The 26,622-nt window shown below is 40.9% G+C and overlaps 1 protein-coding gene across 1 annotated transcript in view; it reads right to left on the reverse strand.

Annotated features, from left to right (window-relative positions):
• Positions 1–10,636: 10,636 nt before the first annotated feature.
• tgfb2 (transforming growth factor, beta 2) overlaps positions 10,637–26,622 on the reverse strand; it is an 80,400-nt gene continuing 64,414 nt past the window's right edge. The window contains 6 exon segments of the mRNA XM_055639725.1: positions 10,637–12,344; positions 16,089–16,242; positions 20,275–20,429; positions 20,431–20,453; positions 24,402–24,512; positions 24,645–24,777. Coding sequence (XP_055495700.1) covers positions 12,186–12,344; positions 16,089–16,242; positions 20,275–20,429; positions 20,431–20,453; positions 24,402–24,512; positions 24,645–24,777 — 735 coding nt within the window. The 3' untranslated portion in view covers positions 10,637–12,185.

Genomic DNA, 26,622 nt, shown 5'->3' on the forward strand with positions numbered 1-26,622 from the left:
CATTCTGTGTTAATGCTCTACATCCACTAAATACTGAGCTCAGCTTATTTCAGTTGAGATCTAACAGCCAAAAGTGCGAAGTTTCTAATCTTGGATTCTTCATGGGCCTGTCCCACTTAGGTGATTTTCTGGGCGACTACAGGCGACTGCACCAAAATTTTCAACATGTTGAAACAATTTGTGGCGACAATTTTTGCTGTCGTAGGTTGTCATAGGTTGATGTAGGTGTTGTCGTAAAATGTCGATGGTGCTGTCGTAGGTTGCCGCCAGGTGTAGTAGGTTAATTCCATTACAACTAGTCCCTGGCAGTTGCCTAAAGAGTCGCCTAAGTGGGACAGGCCCAGAAGTGTGCAAAAAAAAGGCATTGGACCAAACCACCACTCAATCCATTCTATCCATGTTAACCTTTTCAAATAGCAGGGTAACAATTTTAGTTTTAGTGCTATGCCAAGGGTTTCAAATTCTAACCAGAGAATAACCAAAGCCTGGCTACAGAAGCTGATTACCTGGATATATTTGGTCTTATTATTTTCAACTCAAATAATCCTTGTTGCAAGAGTCTGACAGACAGAGGTTAAATCTTTATTTCTTGGGGACAAAATAGATTATTTTGAAACAAAAGACGAATAAATTTTCAATCTTGAAGGAGTGTGAGGGAAATGGGAACCACTGCCATGCTCTTGGAGTTATTGACAGCCTGCAAATAACTCATCCTATTTGGTGTGTGACCTGAAGCCAGAGCCATCGTTTGAAAGAGAGACACACAAGACACAATAGAGGCTGGAATTTTAGGCAAAAAACAAAGGTCTGGAGGATCTCAGCAAGTCAGGCAGCATCTGTGGAGGGAATGTACAGATGACGTTTTGGATCGGGTCCCTTCTTCAGACTGATTCTCGAAACAGTTTCTCCAAGCCTTCACCCTTCTACCAGTTGAACAGCCTCTACAGAACTTAATTCCAGAGAGTACTAGTTGGTACATTGAATTCAAGGTGATGTGTTTGGATGAGTTAGATGAGAAGAGTCAGGACTATATTATTTTTGGGAAGAATGGCAATGGAATATGTAGAACTGAGCAGTAGGACAAAATATGTCCATTGAAAGGTTACCATGCAAGGCTACAACGATAGGAAATCTGATGAACAATTTACTTCAGCTCGGACGAAATGTCATCAATCTGAAACCGGTTTTACTGTTCGTTACGATGCATCAGTTACTATCAGTTATGCTGTCTTTATGGGTAAGGAACTTTGCAACATCTTTCCAACAAAGCTGCATGTATGTCAATTCAACTACAGTTCATTTTTTTAAAGAACTATTTCATGGACATCCTCAGGAGTTTAAATATGACTCTTCTTGGAGGTGCATATTCAATAGACATGCTGTACCTATGTGCACATATGTGATTATGTGGTTTTATAGTGTACTGAATAACTATTGGGATTGGTGTGAGGAGAAAACCCTTCCTTGTCGACACCACTCTACAATTGCAATGGCCAGCATCTGGCCAAGGGACAACGTGACCTGCTGACGTGTGGCTGCTCCAGGCTTCTTCAGAGGTGAAAACAATGAAGGCCCAGATTTAAAAAAACACTAGGAAATGGACAGTTAAATCAAGTAGATGATACAGGCTGGAATATATTTCCTGCACACATGTGGTAATGCTTATGTATATTATGTTTTTTCTCTGGCTCACAGATGATTGTACAACTCATAGTTTGCTTTGTGTCGCTGCGAGTTGATCTTGCGTGTAATTCAGTAGCAATCTTCGCCAACACAGTGGTTACATGGAATCATAAGTCTGCCATTTTTCAATAACTGCATTAGGACTTGAAATGCTGCTTGATTCCCTTTATTCCAGTGACTGAAATAATAATGAAAACCAAACATACATCATACTTATGTCCGTGCAGGAGAAGTTTGGATAAAATTCCCAAAGTAAAAAGTCATTATTGTGCAAGAAATACATCCATTGGGAATCGCAGACTGAACAGCATGCATGGCAATGCTGTTATCAGTGACCACAGAAGTCATCTTACATCTTCTAATTTGGACTAGCTGAGGCTCACATGCCAGCACAAGAGCAGAACTCTTAAATGTATATTAAGACTGAATAAACACTACGAATAAAACATTATAAATGTAAGAACTAGAATCATAACATATGACAAGAATTTACCAATGTATTTTTATGATACAAAATATTGCAAACTACTATTTTCTGACATGACGTCCACACTCATATGAACCTGCAAAGCTTCTATCTTGAACCACAAATATCGCTTATACCCACTAGTACCTCTCTTTAACTCTGGTTCTGAATGTTATACATTCCAGCGATCACTCAAAGAAGATCATCCCCATATGTACGGTTGACCTATCCTGTATCTCGTTTCCTCATCATCTGCCATTTAACTCTAAATATTATTTCCTTCTTTAACGCTGGATGTTTTTGAGCATTCTGTAACCAGCTCCTGGGATTACATAGAGGAGGATGCTTCCTGCAAGTTGTCAAAGTCTCTGAAAATGTCCTTGTATTAGAACACAAAAGATATAATCAGTGACAACTTTATTTATGCAGTTTCCTCTGTGATTATCTTTATTAGATTTGTTAGGTCCATGATTCTATCGGTCCCGATGCATGGTTTTGACCTGAAATTAATAAACCCACACATATTGCTCGACTTGCTGACTTTCTCTTGCAGATTGTTGGTTGCTCCAGATTCCAGCAACTGCAGTCTCTTGTACCTCTCTCTGTGAACCCATCAATCTTATCTCTCTCTCTCTCTCCATCCCTCTCTCTCTATTCCTCCCTCTCTATCCCTCCCCCACCCAAGTCGCACCAGCTTCTCGTTATCTCCCAACAAACAGCTAACAATGGCCTGTTTCCATTATTATCGTAACTTTTTTGGCATATCTTTCATTCATAGTTCTTTATCTCTCTACATCATCATCTATATCTCTCGTTTCCCTTTCCCTGGACTGGTCTGAAGAAGGGTCTCGACCCGAAACGTCACCCATTCCTTCTCACCAGAGATGCTGCCTCCAACTTTGTGTCTATTTTCGATTTAAACCAGCATCTGCAGTTCCTCCCTACAAATCTCAATCTCCAACTTGTTTTCATATTCTCTTCCTCATGCTGTCAACTCCCCACAGTTTTGCCGACCACACACCTACACCAGGAGTACCTTGCAATTAACCAACCCACCACCAGGTGTTTGCGATGACCATGAGTTAAGGGCACACTCGCTGGAGACGGATTTTAAATGATTTCCTTGCTGTAGTAATTGTTCGGCTATGAGCACAATGGAAATATTTTGATTGGGGAGTGGTCTGAGTTCATCAAGTTGTTGAATGGGTTTTTCCTCTGGTGACAGTTCTCATGTTTTACCACTTTGAAAGGCTGCTGGGATGGAACAAAATCCAGACTTGCTGGAACCACGGTTTCACTTGTAAATCCTCATGACAGTCACACTAGGGGGCTTAGGAAAGAACACAGAAAATCTCATTCCAACTACATCCTGTTTGTGTTTGTATGCTCTGCTCCTTCACTTTTTTTTTCCCTTTGCTAAATTGCTTTAAAATCCCATTACTAGGCATCTTGGTTCTCTGCGTTATGGTGGAAAAGAGATTTATTTTCAATTTCTAGTCCATGACAGTTCCTCATAATTATGCTGGTCATATTTCTTGCCAACATTGAGGAATACCATTCATGCCATTGAGTCCATGTAGCTCATAGAACAGTCTCATCAAGCCCATTCTTTCGAAGACAGACACACAATGCTGCAGTAATTCAACGGGTCAGACAGCATCTCTGGAGAAAAGGTGCAGGCGACACTTTGGGTCGGAAGCATTCTTCAGGGGCGGGGGGAAGATTGGAGGTGAGACAAGGCCAGACCAAAACAGCCATCAGCAGATCATCTCAGGAGGGTTGAAATCCATAATGGCCCATTCTCCCACTTATTTGCCTGGAACTTATTCCCTATCATATGCCCCTCACCATCCAGATTGTGAGGCAGTTTCTTCCCAGCTGTTATCAGGCAACTGAACCATCCTATCAACAACTAGAGAGCAGTCCTGAGCTACCATCTACCTCATTGGAGACTCTCGGACTATCTTTCATGGGACTTCACTGGACGTTATCTTGAACTACATGTTATTCCCTTTATCCTGTGTTCGTACACCATAAATGGTTGGATTGTAATCATGTATTGTCTTTCTGCTAACTGGATAGCACGCAACAAAACAGCTTTTCACTGTACCTCAGTGTACGTTACAATAAACAAAACTAAACTAAACATCCCCTGATTCTCCCACCACCCACCAGCATCAAAGGTAATTTGCAGCAGCCAAGCAGCAGGTCCTTGTGATAACCCAGAGTTAAGGGCACATTTGCTGGAGAATAATTTCAATTGGTTTCTCTTCTTCAATAGGTTCCTTCTTCAGTTAAAGTCTAGTAGGGATATTAAAAGGGATGCAAGCACATGGGGCCTGAAAGTTGAATACACTGTCACCAACCTAGGACCAGCTAAAAATCAGGACATGATGGACTGAAGGGGTTATTGAGGAAGAAGTGGGACTGTTCACAATGGAAGAGTTGCCTGGACTTCAGGGCAAGGCGGCTTTATCAAAGGGAGCTGAGGGAATGATCTGTGTTCTGTTTCACATAGACATGGCTCACCCCCAGCTCCTCAGACTCAGCGGTCCAGCCTGATGGGTACTCCATCCACCGTATGGACCATACACTGGCATCTGGGAAAGGGAGAGGAGGGGGTGTCTGCCTCATGGTCAAATCTGTGTGGTGCTCAGATGTGGCAGACCTGTCCAACTCCTGCTCTCCACACCTCGAACATCTGGCAGTGAAGTGCCGTCCCTTCTACCTTCCGAGGGAATTCACCTCCATCATCCTGACCGCGGTCTACATCCCACCCCAGGCAGACGTCCGTTTGGCACTGGAGGAGCTGCACGCCGTGGTCAACAAACACCAGACGTCTTACCCCGAAGCATTTATCACCATTTACCACCCTGAGGCATTTACCACCAGAGGAACAACTCCAGGACTGTTTGGAGTCTGTAGACTGGGCAATGTTCAAGGACTCGGCAACGGACTTGAACGAATACGCCACAGTCGTTACAGTCTTCATTAAGAAATGTGTGGAGGACTGCATCCCGACAAAAACCTTCCGAGTGTTTCCCAATCAGAAAACTTGGATGAACTTTGAGATCCGCACTCTTCTGAAGACCAGACACCGGGCATTCATGTCTGATGATACATTGGTCTACAAGAAGTCCAGATACGACCTTGGTAAGACCATCAAAAAGGCCAAAAGGAACTTCTGTACCTTGTAGACGTCCATATTTCTGGATGCCAGGCCAGAGTTGTAGGCAGCGGTGCGAGCATTCAAGGCAACACAATCTGACCTGTCCACCCAGGGTTTTTGATTCGGAAAGGTGCTGCTATGATTTGGTGATACATCAGTGAGGGAATCATATGCAATAATTCCCAGGTGTCTGTACCTCACTTGGGGCCAGTGCAGCTAAATTGTGTCCTGGAATAATGGGGTTGTCCTCTGTGGAGAGATTTTAGTAGAATTGATCTATACTCAGTGGAGTCTGTATTGCTGGAAAGGCAATCAACATACAAGGTCTATAGGGTCCACTCCAGACATATAAAACTGAAACAATTATGACAAAAATATACAATGGCAAAAAATAAATATATATATATATATACATATGAATTAAAACAAAGTCAAACCAACTAAATAATTAATTTCATTTAGATTAACTATTAAAAAGTGTTAACTAATTAATTAAAATTATTGTAAATCACCTACCTCTCTTGGAGTTGTCATACTCCTGCGGTGCTGGCTCGAAGGGTCGAATGGCCTACTCCTGCACCTATTATCTATTGTCTTTCCATTGAAGTACAGTTTACACCTGGCAATGGTTAACTGGACAGATATTGTCAGTGTATCTACAGGGAATCGGTGCTATGATGCAGGGCTACACAAGGAGTCCAACATCAGAGCACAGTCGTCATAACAGCGGTGAAGACCCCTCAGGCCACTCAAGGGATTTACGTTTGACTGAGAAGCCATCCCTCATACATATGATTGGGATAAGGAGTTGACCATTTAGGAGAGATATAGAGAAATATATAGCCTTCTGCTTCTGTTTCCTATGTTCATGTTTTGTTTTAGGATGACGCTGCAGAGAGTAAGATCAGAGCCTAAACCGACTGATCAATTCCTGTCAATTATCCAATTATCCCTTCCCAACTTGAAACATAAAAATAATCATTTAGTGCAATGAGGTTGTGCACATTGTTTCTGTCTGCAAGTGTGTGGGAGAAATGGGGCACCTTTATTTTCCTCAAGCCTCAAATAGAATCATCAATTTTGCTATCAAGTGGTATTCATCAATGCACATTTCAGTTCCACTAAAATACTCAACTCTAGTTCTCATTATATTCTCAAATAAACATGGGCACAAGAACTGATTGTCAAAGGAGAAGTGACAGTTACAGCACCCATCATCAAAGCAGAATTTTACTAGGAAAGTTTCAAGAAGCCTTAACATAGCTGTGGTCGGAGATAAATATTCACACCAACATGATGTTGAAGGGCAACTTTGTAGAGCAAATATCACTGCATACTCACCAACGACTTTCACAGTTGTAACATGACATCCTAATTCCTGTACTCAATGACCTGACCGATGAGGACAACTGTGTCAAGTGCTTTTCACCACACTGTCCGCCTGTGTCATCACTATCAGTTAAATATGTCCCTGTACCACTAGGTCCCTCTGTTCTGCATCACTGTCCAGGTCTCTACTATTGACTGTGTAGGTCCAGCCCTGGTTTAACTTACCAAAATACAACGCCTCAGTCTTGCACTATTTTCATTCCACCTGCGTTTCCATAGTTGATCCATCAATGACATTCCAGTAAGAGTAAGAATCAGTTGCTTGCCACCAAATCTACAGTGTTCAGCACATTCCATATTCTTTCCAATAATGAAGCCTATGTCACCCCAACATCCAGGCAAGTGTGGACATAGAGCAGATGGCCGTCATGTTACATTTGCCACAGAGACTTGTGGTTATTTACTTTCATGTCAGACAGCTACACTCGAATCAATGATTCCCTGCTCAAAAACAGAGGATCAGCATCTTTAACCTTTCCTTTCTCATACATATTTATTTATTTATCCACACTAATTTGACCTTTAATTTCACTCTTGCCTAGCCAATATATTTTACTCTGCTGATGTAAACATTTTATGTGCCCTGAGTCCCACCATCCATTTAAAAGTTTGACAGGTTTTGAAACAATTGTCATTTTAATAAAATGAAAATTGCCATTCTAATAAAATGAAGTTATCACTTCCATATATTTCCAAATTGGCATAAGTACATAATCAGGCCAAATCTCTGACTTCCTTCACAGGGACTTTTGTCTCAAGCATATCACTTACGGTATCAGCACAGAAGACACATTCATTTGTAGCATGTTAAAAAATGGAAGTAGAAAGCACCGTTGATTTTAATGGTGTGCGATGGAGATCGTATTATTAAATTGATCACCACTAACATTTGCACATCTGTCACTTCCATGTCTTTCTTATCTTGGCATTATTATCATGGTGGGTCCCACCTGCTACATACCCATCTGTCAATTATATCAAAGCGAAAAATTTGATCAATTTTTCAGACCAGTCATTGCTTTAACCAATATAATTAGCCTGTCAAGCACCAACAATTGAAAAAGTCACAAATGTTTTTATATTTGCCTTATTTTAATAAAAATACATTAACTGCTCTTTCTGAGCTATTCTGGGGACTGCTCATAAATACAGCAAAAATATACTGTATGAGGATCTTCCCATTTTTTCTTTGAAGAATCTGTTGTCATTGGTAATTAGCCATTACATCCATTTAATGCAAATCAAGGGATCATTCTTCAATGATAAATTATGTTCAGCTTCAAAATGTTTAACTAAAATATACTCTATGTATTAATTTTGCCTTTTCCAACCATAACAGTCTTTGAGAGCAGTGGTAAAATGGAATTTAATGTGTATTCTAGCCCAGTTTTCAGCCAACAGGTCCCCTGAATTATGATCTCCCTCGTAAACTGAGTAAGAACGTTTTATATCCTAGGCTGCTATATTATCTGTGAAATACTTTCTACAATAAGTCAAGGAACGCCAAAAAAGTTAAACCGAAATAATTTATTTAACCACTAGAGCACCACAAGATTTGCAGGCTTCACAGATATACCATGTGTTAAAATACATAGTAATTAGCCAACAAATATGTATGTTTGACCAAAATGTACGTTTTAAGATAAAGTAAGGAAAAATCACCCACCCTCCCACCCAAGTGATAAGATCATAAAATGTCCAACATTTACTAAGGACCAAGAATAAGTGTACAGTTTTTTTAAAAATAATAGATTCAAGGACTTCAGCATTACAAGAGAAAGCTTAATAGTATCAGTGCAATCCTGAGGAAAAATAAACTTCATCCTAATGGGGCAAAGAAAAAAATCAGCAGAAGCATTTACTGAGCAAAATACAGAGATAGGTCTTAGATTCTATTTTTAAAAAGCATTTAACATTTGCCTGCGTCCAGCGCAGTCACGCATAGTTTGACATTCTGGCATCCTATCTCTTTCAATAAGAATCAAAAGAAACATTATGCCATTCATATATAGAGACCCTCACACCATCCACAATGAATGACACTCAGAGAGTTAAAGATAGGTTATCCCTGACAAAAGTGCTTGCAACTGGCATCTTCAATGTCAGAAGCGGTTTCCACGTATTTATCCACAATGCACGGTTTGAGAATTTTAACTGATCTTTAAAAAGTGTTAAATGAGAACTAAGTTCAGCCCACTGTCTTCATGAAAAACATATTTGGCAAACATTTTTTTGTCATTTGTCTGAAACACATGATGCAATTACCTCATACATGTAAATCCAGCCAAAATGTATCATTGCAGGCAATATTACAATAATGAAGATGATGTATGAGTCTTCACACTTGCCAAATGAAAGACATTTTGCCAGCTACTTTTTGTTTGAAGGCACGGACCCTTTAAAATGATTTACTCTTTATATCTCAATGAACAATGTAAATCATAGGGGAAAAGATCTAAAACGAATAGGCAGTGTTATAAAATAGTTAACATGGTTTTATCATCTGGTATGATGAGCACTGCAGGCACAGGGATTTTTAAATGAATGCCCTATCCACATCAGTGAGTCATAAGAAGTAATGAAGGGAATCTGGATATTTATTTTATTTGTACAACTACATCAGCATATTTTCCACTGTATATCTTAAGGAAGTTGTCAAAGGTCACTGTTATTTCCATGAGTTAACTTGTGAAATTTCAGCACAGAGTTTCTTGCATATTTTTCGAGTGACCTTATATTTACTTTGCACTTAAGATATGAATGGAAATAGTCACAACAGTGGGATATTCCCAGAGTATAATAACAGAATACTTTTGAAATTAATATTTAAAATAGTTTTTCACAATTAAAATACATTGGAATTAAAAAAGAGCTTACAGTTTGATTACATTGACTTTTTATAATTCTCCAACTAAATAAACTCAAGCACTTGGATATTCCTGCCCTCCTCAGCTGCGAGATGCTATGATTATAGATATACAGGCTGTTTTCCAGCTGTTCCTGCACCATACTGGAGTCACCCACCAGGACTATTACTGGAGCTGTGAAGAGAGTAGATAGCTCTCTGGACAGCTATCATACTATGAAGAAGGAAGTCAATCTTGCCTGCATTGATTTGTCTTGAAATTTTGATCAATTTCCTTGCCTTTTTTCCTAAAACAATGACTACTGAACACATGACTTTGTCTGCACCAGCCATTCAGAGCCTTTATTTCAAGTTAGTCATCTCATAATCATGTTGCTGGTTATAATGCTGTTTCTTGACTAAGATTTAAGTAGCATCCTGCTGAGGAGACAATACCAGGTGGCCGCAGATACAAAGGCAACAAATTCAGAAATCCTGTGGACTTTGTGGAGCAGGATTAAAACATGGATCTCCTGCTCAGGAAGCAATATTCCTATGGGATGGGGAGGAGAGATCTGTGCTTCTCCAACTTTCAGCTACAGCTCCGACCACACATGCTTCTTCTACCAGCAGAGCACTACAAAAGAATCCAGCACTATTACTTAAACTTCTGAGGTCGTACAACAAAAGAAAGAAATGAAGCTCTTGGGGAAAATGGATGCATCCCAGTGTTCATAAAGCACATGAAGGAACTCTATTAATGATGATAAGACATGGGGTTTTAATGGATTAATGAACCCTAATGATTTTTGTTCTGTGGAAAAAATAGTTGGTCTCCGCTTAAAATGAATCACACCACTTGAAGAACTGCAGACACAGATTCATTCACATGCTCTTATTCCATGTTGCAGCATCTTACAGCATCCCTAGTGTAACATGATTAAAAAGGCACAATCCTGGTATCATTACTATTAACCTGTTTCCAGCCTGAAACAGAATGGGTGCCTGCTCAGAGAAGCCTGCTCGGCTGCCCTTATAGATAAAATGTTTTAACCTCGGTGTAAACAGAAGCATCACTTTCATATGGTTGTTCTATTTTCTTTATTTTTTAACAATACTGTACACATTTCAGTTTTGTGTTTGCTAATTGTTCACTCATAATTAAACTGGCAACAATAAAGCATCACACTGACAGATTTGAAAACAGAAATTAACGAAGAATCAGAGTTGAAATTTTGTATATAGGTCGATGAACAATTTGGAGAAAGGAGAAAACGAGTGTTATTTTGCACACCTTCAGTTCGGTATGCGGGAGCAAGTGCATTTCATGAACTGCTTTTAATGATGAAGTTTAAATACAGAACCCAAGAAACTGAAAACTCAATGAAAACAATCCACATATATCTGTGCTCTGCATTTGTTTTTGCAAATACATTTGCCCTGGATTTGGAGGAATCTGCTCCTGTTGTGTGGTCTTGCTCAACAGGAGCCCAGATTATTGAAGAGATGGCAAAAAGATCACTGAACCTGAGTTAATACTTAGCCAGTATTTCAGATATTAAAAATAGAGGCCCACAATATTACAAGTCTCACAAACTGTGAATGCTGACCTCTGCACTTCTGACCTGCACTGCAAAAGGGGCATCACAATTTTGCACAAAGATTTGTAAACACAAGGTCAGATTCGCCAGAACTGGCGAACTTTGGAATCATATTGGCAAAGTAGTATATAAAAATAGATGTACAATTATTTAATGAGAAAAATATCTGCCACCTGGATCTACTAGCCATTGACTTTAATAGTTGGGAAATTTGGAGCGTTCTCCATCAACCACATCTGATTGCTGCAACTAAATACCCCAACAGCACTTATTGAGTAAGACTCTGTACCACTACATTTTTGAGGTTAATATGTGGTTGAAACTACTGAGAAAGAGAGAGAAAAAGCATTGTCTGAACTTCTGTTTTGAAAAATTAACCCCAACTGTTAGCCTTCTCACCAAATTATTCAAATCTTTTTCTAGCCAGAAATTCTTCACCATGAAGACATTTCTCCGATAAGAATCTCAAAATTTTGATTTTAAGTGTTCCACCTGGCCTTCCTACTTTCTCCCATCTACTCTCATGTTTAGGCCCAAACACTTACTGCCAGCATTCCAAGCCAATATGATATTTGACCATTTACATTGATTTCAAATTTTCTTATCCTTTCCAGCCACATTGACCCAATAACACATCCCCTTAATGAACTTACCAGCAATACATTTGATTATACGTGCCCAAAGAAAGGGGTATATAGGATGCCAACTGCATAACAATACACAAGAGATCAAGTAAGGCACGGGACCTGTACAACATTTCCACTAAGTGGGACTCATTTTATTTCACATATTAACACTTACAATTCTTCCAGTGTTTTATTTTTTAAAAATTAAAGGTTCTGTGTCTCATCTATCACACTAAAATAGTAGATGAAGGATAGAAATAAAGCCTTCAATGTACATTTTTTATTCCATTTGTTTCTGTTGGTAGTTAAACGAAAAAAAAGTTTCCAAATAGTTCAAACTAGTACCGTGTATTGTTCTTTTGTTTAACACTGATGAGCCTGGGATTTTCAAGGGATGTAATCGTTCTTAGCTGCATTTGCAAGACTTAACAATCATATTCGAGAGGTGTTCAATTTTGGGATTTTTGCCAATGTAGTAGAGGATGGTGAGGGGCTCCAGGTCTTGAGAAACGCAGCAAGGGGAAGGGGAGCCTTCGGGGTTGATATTGTTGTACAGGCCAAGTATCTGAAATAAAGAAAACATCATTTAGTCTGCCAAGTAATCTTTCAGAAAAAAAGTCATATGGCCTGTGGTCATTCTGGTAGGAAGTTTACAGTATATAGGACTGAAAGAGTAAATGGTCACGAGAAATGTCTTAAACAAACACCACCATACTGGGAGAAAGGTGCTGTTGCATGAGCATTGCTCATTTCAATAGGCAAAAGTGTATTGTTTTGTGCTTTTCAATTTCACAAAGCAACATCACAGAAACATTTTTACAGTGAAAAAGTGATTTGATTTTTAAAGAACATTCAACCCAATTAGTGGGTCCAGATGGCAGTGAAAGTACTTAATATAATTCCATTGCAATGTGTGAAGTGTTGCCATTATAACAGTTTGCCACCTTTGGCATCTGTAAATATTTTGACTGTCTCCTAGGGATTAATAAAGGCCCTGATACATCTCCTGTTACGTTTTTTTTACAACTCAAATTTCATTAAACAAGCTTTGTATAATGTGCTGACTGCACTCAAATGCTCTATTATTCAGCACTTCAATGTGCTCACAAAGCCATACAGCACGTAAACAGGCCCTTCAGACCAACTCATCCATGCCCACCAAGTTGTCCAACTGAACTAGTCCAACTTACCTGACCAATATCCCTCCAAATCCTCCCATGTAGCTGTCCAAGTATCTTGTAAATGTTGTAATTTTATCTGCCACCCCCACTTTTTCTGCCAGCTCTTTCCCTCACAAGCCCTCACTGTGTGAAAAAGATGTCCCTTCGCACCTTAAACCTATGCCCCCTAGTTTAGACTGCACTACAGAGGTGACCTGTACAAGAGGGATAGGTTGCACCTGGACTGGAGGGGGACCAATATTGTGGCAGGGAGATTTGCTTCTACTACTCGCGAGGGTTTATACTAGTTTGGCAGGAGGCTGGGACATAAAGCAGTGGTGAGACAGATGTGAAGGCTAGGGCAAAGACGGAACTGAAAGAGAGCAATTTAAGTTGACAAGATAAGAGAAGCATGGCAGGGAACAAAGGAAGTCTGATGGTTTAATCTGATTTTACTACAAAAGGCCTGGCAGGTAAGGCAGGTGAACTCAGTGCATCGATAGCAACATGGAACTAGGATATTTTAGCTATTACCAAATTGTAGCTGAAGGAGGGATAGTCAGTTCAATGTGCTGGGGTACAAATGCTACAGGAGGAATGGAAGTGGAGGCAAGGGAAGAAGGGGATTTGTTTTTTCTTTGATTAAGCAGAACAACACAGCGGCACATGGAGAAGATATTCCCAGGGGATTGTCTAGTGAGGCTAAATGGGTGGAATTGAGAAATAAGAATGGGTTGCTCACTTTGATGGGATTGTACAATAGGCTCTGAGTGGTAATTGAAAGTTCAGGGAGCAAATGCGTAGGAATTTCACAGATAGCTGCAAGAATAATATGGTTATAATAGTGTGGCATTTTAACTTTCCTAATATTAACTGGAACTGTCACAGTTCTCTGAGCTTGGATGGGGTAACATTTGTTAAGTTATGTTCAGGAAAAAAAATGCTTTATTGATATCTGGATGACCTAACTACAGCAGGGACAAATCTTAATCTCCTCTTGGGAGGGGAGGTGACTGAAGTGTTAATGGGGGAGCACTTTGGGACCAGTGGCCATAATTCTGTTAGTTTTATAATAGAAGTAGGAAAGGATACGATTGATCCAAACGTTGAAGTCCTAAATTGGGGCAAGACCAAGTTTGATGGTATTAGACGGGGACCAGTAACGCAAATGGGTTTTAGGAACTAGGAGTACTCTCAGGTCCGTGAGGCTGAGGTTGGGAAGGAAGGAAGGGGGGTTTGTGTGCGGTCATACCCATGTAAGAGTACAAGAATGCATAACTTGTTTATTGTGTATTTATAATATAGTTTATTGTGTATTATATGTCATAGCTGCTTTCTTACATCTCTCTCTCTCTCTCTCTCTCTCTCTGACAGACGAAAGCAATGATCATAGAGTGGAATAGATGCCATTTTGGGTCGAGACCCTTCTTCAGATTGACAGTCAAGGGAAAGGGAAACGGGAGATATAGACATATCTTCCATTCATTTGTCCTTAGTACCGTCTATATCTCTTGTTCCTCTTTCCCCTGACTCAGTCTGAAGAAGGGTCTCGACCCGAAATGTCATCTATTCTACTCTATGATCGTTGCTTTCGCCCGTCTGTCCGCACGTTCGCTCGCCCTTGGATTAAGTAACGCAGGATAAAGCTGCCAATTCACGCCATTCCCCTCCCATTCCCAATCTGACCTTCCTGCCCTGGGCCTCCTCCATTGTCAGTGAGGCCCAGTGCAAATTGGAGGAACAGCACCTCATATTTTGTTTGGGTAGCTGACACCCCAGCGGTATGAACATTGACTTCCCTAACTTCAAATAGCCCTTGCTTTCCCTCTCTCTCCATCCCCTCCCCTTCCCAGTTCTCCCACCAGTCTTACTGACTCCGACTGCATTCTATCTCTGTCCCACTCATCCCTGACATCAGTATGAAAATGGGTCTTGACCCGAAACGTCACCCATTCCTTCTCTCCAGAGATGCTGCTGTTCCGTCGAGTTATTCCAGCATTTTACATAGATACATAGAAAATAGGTACAGGAGTAGGCCATTCGGCCCTTCTAGCCATTCAATGTGATCATGGCTGATCATCCACAATCAGTGCCCCATTCCTGCCTTCTCCCCATATCCCTTGATTCCACCAGCCCTAAGAACTCTATCTAACTCTCGTTTGAATGCATCCAGTGAGTCGGCCTCCACTGCCTTCTGAGGCAGATAATTCCACAAATTCACAACACTCTGGGTGAAAAGTTTTTTCCTCATCTCAGTTCTAAATGGCCTACCCCATATTCTTAAACTGTGGCCCTTGGTTCTGGACTCCTCCAACATCGGGAACATGTTTCCTGCATCTAGCTTGTCCAATCCCTTAATAATTTTATGTTTCGATAAAATCCCCTCATTCTTCTAAATTCCAGTGGATACAAGCCCAGTCGTTCCATTCTTTCATCATATTACAATTCTGCCATCCCGGGAATTAACCTATGTTGCACTCCCTCAATAGCAAGAATGTACTTCCTCAAAGTAGGAGACCAAAACTGCACACAATACTCCAGTGTGGTCTCATCAGGGCCTTGTTCAACTGCAGAAGAACCTCTTTGCTCCTATACTCAGATTCAAAATCAGATGCATGGACAGGAAAGGTTGGATGAATAAGGTGCAGGAAGGAACTGCAGATGCTGGTTTAAACCATAGACACAAAATGCTGGAGTAAGTTAGAAGGAATGGGTGACGTTTTGGGTCGAAGAAGACCCTTCTGATGAAGAGTCTTGACCCGAAACGTCATCCATTCCCTCACTCCAGAGATGCTGCCTGTCCCGCTGACTAACTTTAGCTTTTTGTGTCTTATCTTTGGAGGAATATGGCTCAAGTGCAGGTAAGTGTGACTAGCTGGGTTAAGCAATTTGGTTGGCATAGACAAGTTGATTTGTAGGGCCTGTTTCCATGCTGTATAGTTCTATGTCTCTGCATACTTGCATTGGGGCAATTGTCCAACCATTCCTCTTTCCCGTAAGAAGCAACACCATGTTACTGTTTCCCAGCACAATAAATAGAGCAAGTTAAATGGCACGTGCAGTTAAAAGTATAGTAAAAAAAATCGGAACATTCAAACTGTTCAACATAATGGTGTTAATATGATCGTGCAGCCACAGATAGTACTTACCTGACTGTGTTGAGTATCTGAGCTCCACAAGTAAGGACAGGCCCCTGCACAGAAGTTGGCATCGTAGCCCTTAGGTTCATGAATCCACTTCCACCCTAGGTCTCTTCGGAAGTCAATGTACAGTGGGCGTAAACAGCAATTGTCCTGTAAATTTCTGTTCAATGAACAAAAATCCTCATTTTAATGCCCGAAATATGTGAATTTCTGCTCCTTTTCTTGTTGCAATTTCTATTTTATTTTCCTAGCAAATCCTAGAATATCTGGCATGTAAGAGGAAGGTTAAAACAGGATATATTATTTACTTGAGATGTGGGTGTGATCAAGAAGGGTGCCACCTGTGCCCATCTCAGTCTGCTGGGCACTGATAACACTGCATTCCATGTTAAGCCACTTCGGAAAGGTGTTCCCAGATAATTAGACTGTACATCCCAAAAAAAATGTATAATAAATATTTTTTGGCCTATTTCTTCATAGATTCTAATGTCATCAGCAGCGGGAATTGTTATAAAACTATCTACAGTTAAAAAGGGGTAAACAAATTTGTTTCATATTAATAGAGAAATAGAGTACAAATGAAAGGAGATGGTACCATTCTGGTACAAGGTGTGATAGTTAGGACCCATTTTGATTACTTTATCGTGACATTGCTGGGTGCAACTTGGCTCCTGTCCTTGAAACAGCTACCACATTCAGTAAGATGATTTCCAAACATTCAATCAGTAGTTCTTATGTTTGCCAAATCTAGTGTAAAATTTAACACTTTGTGTCTGTTAGTACACCCGTAGAAGGATCATACACAGACTAAACTGTTGATATAACCGCCTGGAAATTGCATCACATAACATCGTGCTTTCTTGTGCTACACAATACAATTGGTCTGAAAAATAAAGCGTACTTAAAAATCAGGAATATACATGTGTATGTGATTTTTGCTGAACCTTCATGAACTGATGTACGCCCAATCTAATTGCAGGTCATGAGTGCAGAAACACGCATTCACAGCACCTGCGAACAAGCTTCAAAGCCACGTAAAGGGAACCTCCCCGAGGAGGTACCATGCAGGCACCAGGAGCCTGACACAAGCAAACCTCCTTGCAGTAATTCACTCTCCTGGCACTCCTTCACGACCCCACAGTATGCCGGTTGCAGAACTTCAACTCCCCATGCTTGTAAACTTTACCTGACCTCATATCCAGTCTGATACTGAATCGAAGCTGACAGCCTCCACATCCATGGATAATTGGATATCTCAATGGATATATTTAAGGCAGAGATAGATAAATTCTTGATGAGTCCAGGTGTCAGGGGTTATGGAGAGAAGGCAGGAGAATGGGTTAGGAGGGAGATATAGATCAGCCATGATTGAATGGCGGAGTAGACTTGATGGGCCGATGGCCTAATTCTCCTATCACCTATAATCTTATAACATAGAACTAGTGTACCGGTGAACATTAGTCAGTGTGGACTCGGTGTGAGGGTCACTCCTCTGCCTGACTGCCAGTCGCATCTTAGACCACTGACTCTACCCCGATGGCTGACCCCATCCATTATCCTACCCCGGACACCAACTCCCAGCACTTTCGTTACTAACCCCCGCCCCACCAACAATTAACCCATTCCTTGACCCCCAAAGCCACCACTAACCATCAACTATACTCCTCGATCACCAATCCCCACTCCATGCACCCCCCACCTCACTCCTGGTCAACAACCCCTTGTAGATGTAGAAGTGAGAGTGTAGAAATATGTTATATGAAAAATGGGCTGATGCAATTTCGAACATATATTGAAGGGAATCTAAACAGCACCAAAAACATGGTTTACAACAGTCTGTGCAGACTTGTAGTCTTTTTTACAAACACACTATTTAAGGGTTGGGGTAAAAGTTCTGGGGTAGCATGACAAATCCTCTCTAGTCTAGGGTCACAATGGTACTAATAATAGAAACTGGTTATCACCACCATACTCAGCACATGCTGTCCGAATTGATTGACTGAAAACCCAATGGGAGGAGGTGAAGTGGGGCAACCTTGTTCAAACAGTATGTTCACACAGCTCAAAATCTGCCACCTTAAAAACAGAAACCAACACGATCCTCCTTTTTCAAGCCTTAAATCCTCTGGCCACCTGTTCATTACGGGAGGATTAACATCGAGGCCATGATAACAGTGGAGTTTTCACCAGATTTGAGGCTTTGAATAAGCAGCATAAACTGCAGAAAGGTCAGCAACAAATCTGGTTAGTGTGAATGCTCTGGAATGGAGAAGATTGCAGACAGATTCGATTGAAGTGGGCACAGTGGTAAAAGTATCAAGATAATAAAGGTTTAGATACAAGGAATATTATTTTTAATTGGAGATTAGAAGCTATGATCAGGGATAAACACACCAGGAGTAAACACATTAGAAAAGATGGGAGTGGGTTATGGGAATGTTAAATGCTTTGCTGCAAAGTGATCAACTATAAGCTGTTCACAGCTTCCACAAACTCTGAATGAATGTATCATTTTACCGAAGCCAACTAACCTACAAACCTGCACATCTGTGTGGGAGGAAACTGGTGCACCCGGAGAAAACCCACAGTCACAGGGAGAACGTACAAACTCCGTACAGACAGCACCCAAGATCAGAACTAAACCTGAGGTCTCTAGCGCTGTAAAGCAGCAATTGCCGCTGTGCAGCTTTATCTACATCGTAATCTCTGTGGTTCATGTAGGAGGGCACTCACATCCTCTTTCCCCAGCTTTCTGCGATCTCAAATAATACTTGTGCTACATTTCACCGAACACTTGCTCTCTGTCTGCCTAGGCCTGCTGAATCTCCTGTTTGCTAGCCATTTTTAACCCCACTTCCCATTCCCATAACAACCTTTCTGTCCTGGGCCTCCTCTACTTTCAGCGTGAGGCTACATGCAAACTGGATGAACGGTACTTCATATTCCACGTGGGTAGCTTGCAATGCATGGTATGAACATTGAATTCTTCAATTTCAGGTAACTAACCTGCAAACAACACACACATCTCCCCCCCTCCATTTTCTCGTTGTGCCCCACCTGGATGGGCACCCATTTCTCCCTTAGTTCTCTTAGACAGATGGCACAATGGGCTAAGTGTTCGGCTGGCAACCGGAAGGTAGCCGGTTCGAATCCCGCTTGGAGTGCATACTGTCGTTGTGTCCTTGGGGCAAGACACTTCACCCACCTTTGCCTGTGTGTAAATGTAATGTAATTATGTGAAGCACTTTGGGGTCAATGCAAGTTGACTAAAAATGTGCTATATAAATAAGATTATTATTATTATTATTATTATTATTATTAGTTGTGTGAAAGAGAATGTGGGTTTGAGATCAAGCAGAACACCAGAGAAGGGAAAGGGGAAGGGTGTGAAGGGAAGAACTGCAGAGGCTGGGTTTAAACTGAAGATGGACACACAAAGCTGGAGTAACTCAGCGGGCCAGGCAGCATCTCTGGAGAGAAGGAATGAGTGATGTTGTGGGTTGGGTCAAGACCCTTCTTCAGACTTGTGGGTTTGGATCAGTGGCTGAGGTGGAAGCAGGTGAGTTGTGGAGGCGGGGAGGTGTGAATGGTAGGGGCATGAGATCAGTGTCTAGAGAAGAGAGTTCGTACTTTGTTGCAGTGGATAACTTTAAATTCTCCCATCTTTGGATCGTATTCACAAATCCAAATACACACACACATCTTTGGAAAGATGGTAGGATTCAGGCTTAAACATTTTAGCAACCAAGTTGACTGAAAGGACAATGTTGTCTCAGTGTTTTACATATATAATGGTTCCAACCACAAAACATATTTGTGCTTGCAAATAAACATGATACATGCACCCCGGCCACTCCCTCTTGTCCCCTCGCCCATCAGGCAAAAGGTACAGAAGTGTGAAAACGCACACCTCCAGATCCAGCGACAGTTTCTTCCCAGCTGTCATCAGGCAGTCCTGAGATGCTATCTACCTCATTGGAGACCCTCGGGCTTTATCTTGCACTAAACATTATTCACGTTATTCCCATTGTCACGTATCTGTACACTGTGGATGGCTGGATTGTAATCGTGTATTGTATTGACGCTGATGGGTTAGCGTGCAACAGAAGCTTTTCACTGTACCTTGGTACACGTGACAATAAAACCGTTCTCAAACACCGACTCAGATCGCAGCAATGCACGTCCACATTACCTAAAGCAAAACGCGGCATCCAGCGCACGCTTCTTCCTCCGGCTGGAATGCTGAGACTCAAGTCTGTAGGCCGGTAACAGCATGAGCAGGAGATGTGCTGCTTTCCCATTATAGTGTTTACTTTTAAGCTTCCCCTTGTCAACGCCGGGAAAAATCTCGTGGATAGTTGTCGGAAATTCCTTTAAGACAACAGCTCGAGTTAGGTCGCGATACATGTTGTTAACTTCAGCATATATATTTTTTTTGTTGTGAGAAAATTCCTTCCAAATATCCATATACTTCAAAATATTTCACCTGTGCCTTGAATCAGGTGTTACAGACATCAGTATTTTATTACCTGTACTGTACAGATATTGAGTAGGAAGGAACTGCAGATGCTGGTTTAAACTGAAGATAGACACAAAGAAAGGTCTCGACCCAAAACGTCTCCCAGTCCTTCTCTCCAGAGATGCTGCCTGCCCAGCCGAGTTACTCCAGTTTTTTGTGTCTATCTTTTGTACAGATATTGAGTTTGCCTTTGACATTGAGTATGTTCTGATTAGCTTCAGTTTAGAAGATGGAGAGAGATGAAAGGCTCTAGAGATACTGTAAATGCTCGACTAGTCCTGTCTCTGTGCATATATAGTGCAGCCTGATAGTATTGTCTTGTCAAGTCAAGAGGATTCCATGGCTGTACGTGCCTACTTTAAAAACACAGCAATTAAGATAAGTGCCCTGTTGTAAATAAGAGGAGCACCAAAAAAGGGAATGTGAGATCTCAAGTCTGCCTGGTCAGATCAATAGGGAGGCAAGGTGTACTTTAATCTGTGCAAAAGCTTTTATCAATCATAAAATAAACAATACTGGCTGTCACATCTCCGAAAGAGATGGCTTTGTGTTATAGAAGATGTTCCCCATCAACCCACCCTTTCTTCTGAGCTAGACTAGAGGGTGGCACAGCGACAGAGCTGCTACTTCACAGCGCCAGAGACCTGGGTTTGATCCTGAGTACGGGTGCTGTCTGTGCAGAGTTTTTAACGTTCCCCGTGTGACTGTGTGGGTTTTCTCCAGGTGCTCCACTTCCTTCCCACATTCCAAAGACGTGCAGGTTTAGTGGCTTCTGTAAATTGGTGCTAGTGTGTATGATGGGGATAACATGGAACCAGTGTATGGGTGATCGATGGTCGGCGTGGACTCGGTGGGCCAAAGGGCCTGATTCCATGCTGTATTTCTGAACTAAACTTACAGAGACCGATGTTAGCAACCCAGGGATTAATTCAACCAGCGTATTGATCTGTATGTTTCATACCACTCTGTGCTTCGAGTTTCAGTGTTTTGAAATATCCTTTTAAGATCAGCGTTTACCTCAGACCACTTCTACAATGACCAGAATCATCCTCGTTTGGGAACTGTAGATTTTCCACACACAGAATACGGTAATTAATGACTTTGTTTTGTATTGTAACCAAATAATAAACATCACGGTCCAAAAGATACATTTCTTATGTTATTCTGACGGTGCATAGGATCAATTCATGATCATATTGAAATGGGGAATCTATTCAAGGGGCTATATGGTCTTTTGCTTATATTTATTCTGCTGTTATTTAACATTTGATTCTCAGCCTCAACATGGACATAACAATGAGTTGGAAAGTTAGCTCGAGCTCCTGTGTAATCTTTGGCTGCTTCCAAATAAATTGCATCAGCACCCCTTGACAATGAACCTGAACCTCGCAAATTAGTGATTCTGAGGTACCACATAACAAGTAAAGAGATGGATAACAGATAGGGTGCCTACCTTTCATCATAGCACCAATTTAATTTTCAGGTCTAGAAAACTAAGTCCTTTTAGCAGCTATTTACGAACAAAAATCCCCAAAGCCAACAGCGGGCAATTTTCTGCATAGCATTTATTAATATTCGGTATGTATAGTTTAGTTTAGTGTAGTTTAGAGATACAGCGCAGAAACAGGCCCTTCGGCCCATCAAGTCCGCACAAATCAGCGAACCCCATACACTAGCACTATCGTACACATTAGGGACAATTTACAATCTTTACCGAAGCCAATTAAACCAACAAACCTATATTTCTTTGGAGTGTGGGAGGAAACTGGAGCACCCGGGGAAAACCCACACGGTCACGAGGAGAATGTTTGAACTCTGTACAGGCAGCACCTGTAGTCAGGAATGAACCTGGGTCTTTGGCACTGTGAGCAGCAACTCTACTGCTGCACCACTGTGCCGCCCTGTTGTTGAAGGAATGCACTTACACCAGCCATGACACAAAATACCACGCTCTTGGACACAGGTCAGTCAAGAAAGCAAGCCCCCATTGTTCTTGAGCGCCTCTTTTAACAAAACCCATTCCCCCAAATTTAGGAAGGCCTTAAATAGGTAAAATGCAGCATTGATGAGGTAATACAAAACAATACTCATAACTCTCAAAGGGAGTGCCATAACAACATCCAAAACACTGGGAAACCAGCTAATTCATCATTAGATTTTGCAGCTCTCCTTTGAGGCTGCCTCAATATTCTCCCTGCCTTAGATCTCACTTCACAAATTAATCAAACTAATGAATGGCACCGAAATACCACCGGACAGAGTGCTTGGATTTTTCATTGGAATTAGGTACCAAAGTGGTAGCTAAAATACTGTGCTTAATTGTTAGAACTTAGATTCAATGTAACATTACTGTGAAATTCCATCAATATGACCTAACCAAGGTCTGTTAACTTCAGGAATCTCTGGAATGCTTACTGTTTCCAGTAGCAAGATCCATTTTTCCAACAACTGTAATGTACTTCACTGAGGTGGTGTACTGAATGCAGTTGCAGCTGTTCAAAGTCTTGAATTCCAATGGTGGCCTTTGTAATGATAGTGAGAGGTTTGGTCAATAAAATGGAGATTTAAGAAAGAACAAACATTAACTTCTAAGCATTGTTTTAGCCATAGTTTGGGGCATCAAACAAGTATTTTTTTAGTGTATTAAATTATGGCATTTGATCCTCTTAAATATAAGAATATCAAAGCACTTGTACATATATTGCTTTGGCAACTTGCCACTTTTGTTACCTACTTTCTCATTACTGTTAAGTGGCATAGTTGATGCATTAGTTTGGCGATATTGAAATATTTATGCCACGAAGAGTTGAACAATTACATTTTATCAAAGAAACAAACTTTGTTAGAATAGCAATAAATTAACCAATCAGAAAAAATATTCCCATTGCCAGAAAGCTTTGATCTCATTGTCACAAAATCAAAACAATTTTTAGAGTAATTATCCAATTCTTAGTTGTAGCCTCTGACATTGGAGAATGGATGTCCTCAAGCTAAAACAGTTACAAAACCAATATTTGCAGAACTTTAGAAAAATTCTAAGCTGCCCGACTGATCTGTTTTTAAAATGTATGTAAATGTCAAGATTATTTTGGTATCAACAGAGTTCCGACTGTGGACTTAATCTGCCTGATCAGTATGTGATAAGGAATATTTTCAAGCCATTATTCATTCATGTTGCTTTTGCTATAAGAAATTCAAAGTATTTTAATGAATGCCTATAAAGGACAAGGTTTATGAACATCTCACAGCATGGAGGCAGCTCATTTCATTTACGTGGTACCCAAAAGATAGTTTTCATGATCTGGATCTTCTGTTACAACCCTTGATCCTTCATAGTGAGTTAGATTCAAAGTGAAAAAAAACACACACATATTTGCCTTCCAGTTTCAATCCAAGCACTATTGACCGATCTATTATGCCAGTGTCTCCCAGTACAGATCATTGACATTTTCCCACATGTGTCAATTCAAAATTAAATTTGATGTTGCAATTTTAACTGACTTTGATTGTACAATGGCAAAATAAATTACTTTAAAAAACTGAGGCAAAAGATGGTGGACCATTAAACACTTGACTTATGCAAAGAGGTTGAATTCAAAAACAAAGCTAACCAGAGCATAAATAGATGGCAGGTACACAAAAATGCTGGAGAAACTCAGCGGGTGCAGCAGCATCTATGGAGCTAAGGAAATAGGTAACGTTTCGGGCCAAAACCCTTCTTCAGACCTTCTTAAACATAAATAGATGGCAGAGGCCTTAATAGGCAGAAACGTTATAAGAATTTCCTTTATATTATTTACCTGCAAATCGGGCTTCCAGTTCTTCACTCTTATTTGGTATAATAAAATTAATTGAAGGCACAAATGTGCAACATGGGCAATGTAGACTTATTTTAAATCCAAGGTTTCTCTCTAAAAAAGACAAAACAATAGAACTATTTAATGTATATAACCACAGGCGTTTTACAAAACCAAAATATTCCAAAATGTGTCATTTTAGACAGTCTCAACACTTAAGTACAAATAAAAATCAGAAAGTTTTACCTCGATAGCGTAACCATTCATGGACAGTCTCTGTAACATCAAAGGATAGCCATTCTCCTTCAGTTCTCGTTCGTACCACTTTACTGTCAATATATCGATGACTCGGAGATGACACCTCCTTATTCTTTAGAATCTGAGAATAAGAATGCAATGTTGGTGAATTTAATCTGATCACTTTCCATCAACAAAAATGATGTGTCTTGTCTTTCCTTTGAATATCAAACACCGTGATCGAAGAAAGGAACAGACGGCAGTGAAGTACTGTGGGGCACCCTGAATGGAGTCGAGGGAGGATGTAGAGGGACGGGTGTTGCATCTTCTGCAAACACAAGAGATGCAACACCTGTCCCTGCACCTCCTCCCTCGACTCCATTTAGGGACCCCGACGGTCCTTTCAGGTGAGGCAGAGCTTCACTTGCACCTCCTCCAACCCCATCTGTTGTATCCATTCTTTTCAGTGTGGACTCCTATATATCAGTGAGACCAAGTGCAGACGGGGCGATCGTTTCGCTGAACACCTGTGCTCAATCCGCCTTGGCCTGCGCGATCTCCCAGTTGCCAAAAATTTTAATTCACCTTCCCATTCCCATACTGACCTTTATATCCTGAGCCTGCTGCACTGTCAGAGTAAGACCACACGGAAATTGGAGGAACAGCACCTCATATTTCACTTGGGTAGCTTACAACTCAGTGGTATGAATATTGATTTTTCTAATTTCAAGTAACCCTTGCATTCCCTCTCTCCCCTCTCCCCCTTCCCCAACCCTAGTCAGACTGCTAGTTCCATTGTTTGTATCCATATATCCCTTTGTTATAACCTCTTCCACAGGCAACAATGAACCACTGTGGGCTCCACCTTTCTTTGGTAATTGATGCCAGCTTTGATTTGTTCTGAACTTTTTCATACCTCTAATTTCCCTCCCCTGACTCAGCCTAAAGAACATACTCGACCCAAATTCCTTTTCCCTGGAGATGCCGCCTGACCTGCTGAATTACTCCAGCAATTTGTGTTTATCTTCAAAATAAAAGTTGTTTTGCATGCTATCCAGGCAAACCCATAACAGGCATTAAGGTAATTACACCAAACATGAGTACAATAGGTAGTGCTTAAAGAAAAAGGAAACAGAGTGCAGAATGTAGTGTTACAGATACAGAGAAAGTGCAGGTTAAAAAAAGTGCAAGGACAAGAACAAGGTAGGTTGGAAGATCAGGAATACATCCTGAGCACACGAGAGGTCCATTAGAGAGTTCCATCGGAGAGACTGATAACAGAGGAGAAGAAGCTGTTCTTGAATCTAGTGGAATGTGCTTTTAAGGATTTGTATCTTCTGTCCAACAGCAGAGGGGTGATGTGATATATGCATATAAAATATTGAGGAGGATAAATAGGATACTAAAAATCTATTTCTCTTGGCGGGTGGTTTCTAAAAGAAGAGGCTGTAGGTGTTAGATAAGAGATAAGAGGTTTGGAGTGGATTTGAGGGGGATTTTTTCATATAGAATGTGGTTGGAGTTTGGAATGCACTGCCTGAGGATTTGGCAGAGGCAAGGACTTTTGCAACATCTAAGAAGCATCTGAGCAAGTGCTTCAATTGCCAAGCTACAGATCAAACACAGGAAAATGGCACACACAGAAAAGTACAAAGGTTGACATGGACATGGTGGGCCAAAGGACCTGTTTCTGCACTGTCCATCTCTATATTTCTATGTCATTTGCTTCATCAACATTTGAAGGCTGATATGGATGTTGGGCCCAAGAGTTGACTTCTATGGTTATTAATGGGTGACACAGTGGCGCAGTGGTAGAATTACTGCTTTACAGTGCCAGAGCCCCAGGTTCAATCCTGACTACAGGTGCTGTCTGCACGGAGTGTGTACATTCTTCCTGTGACCACGTGGGGTTCATCCTGGTGCACCAATTTCCTCCCGCATTCCAAAGATGTGCAGGTTTGTAGGTTAATTACCATCTATAAATTGT

Source organism: Leucoraja erinacea, chromosome 8 (genome assembly GCF_028641065.1).
Source record: "Leucoraja erinacea ecotype New England chromosome 8, Leri_hhj_1, whole genome shotgun sequence".
Lineage (NCBI taxonomy): Eukaryota > Metazoa > Chordata > Chondrichthyes > Rajiformes > Rajidae > Leucoraja > Leucoraja erinaceus.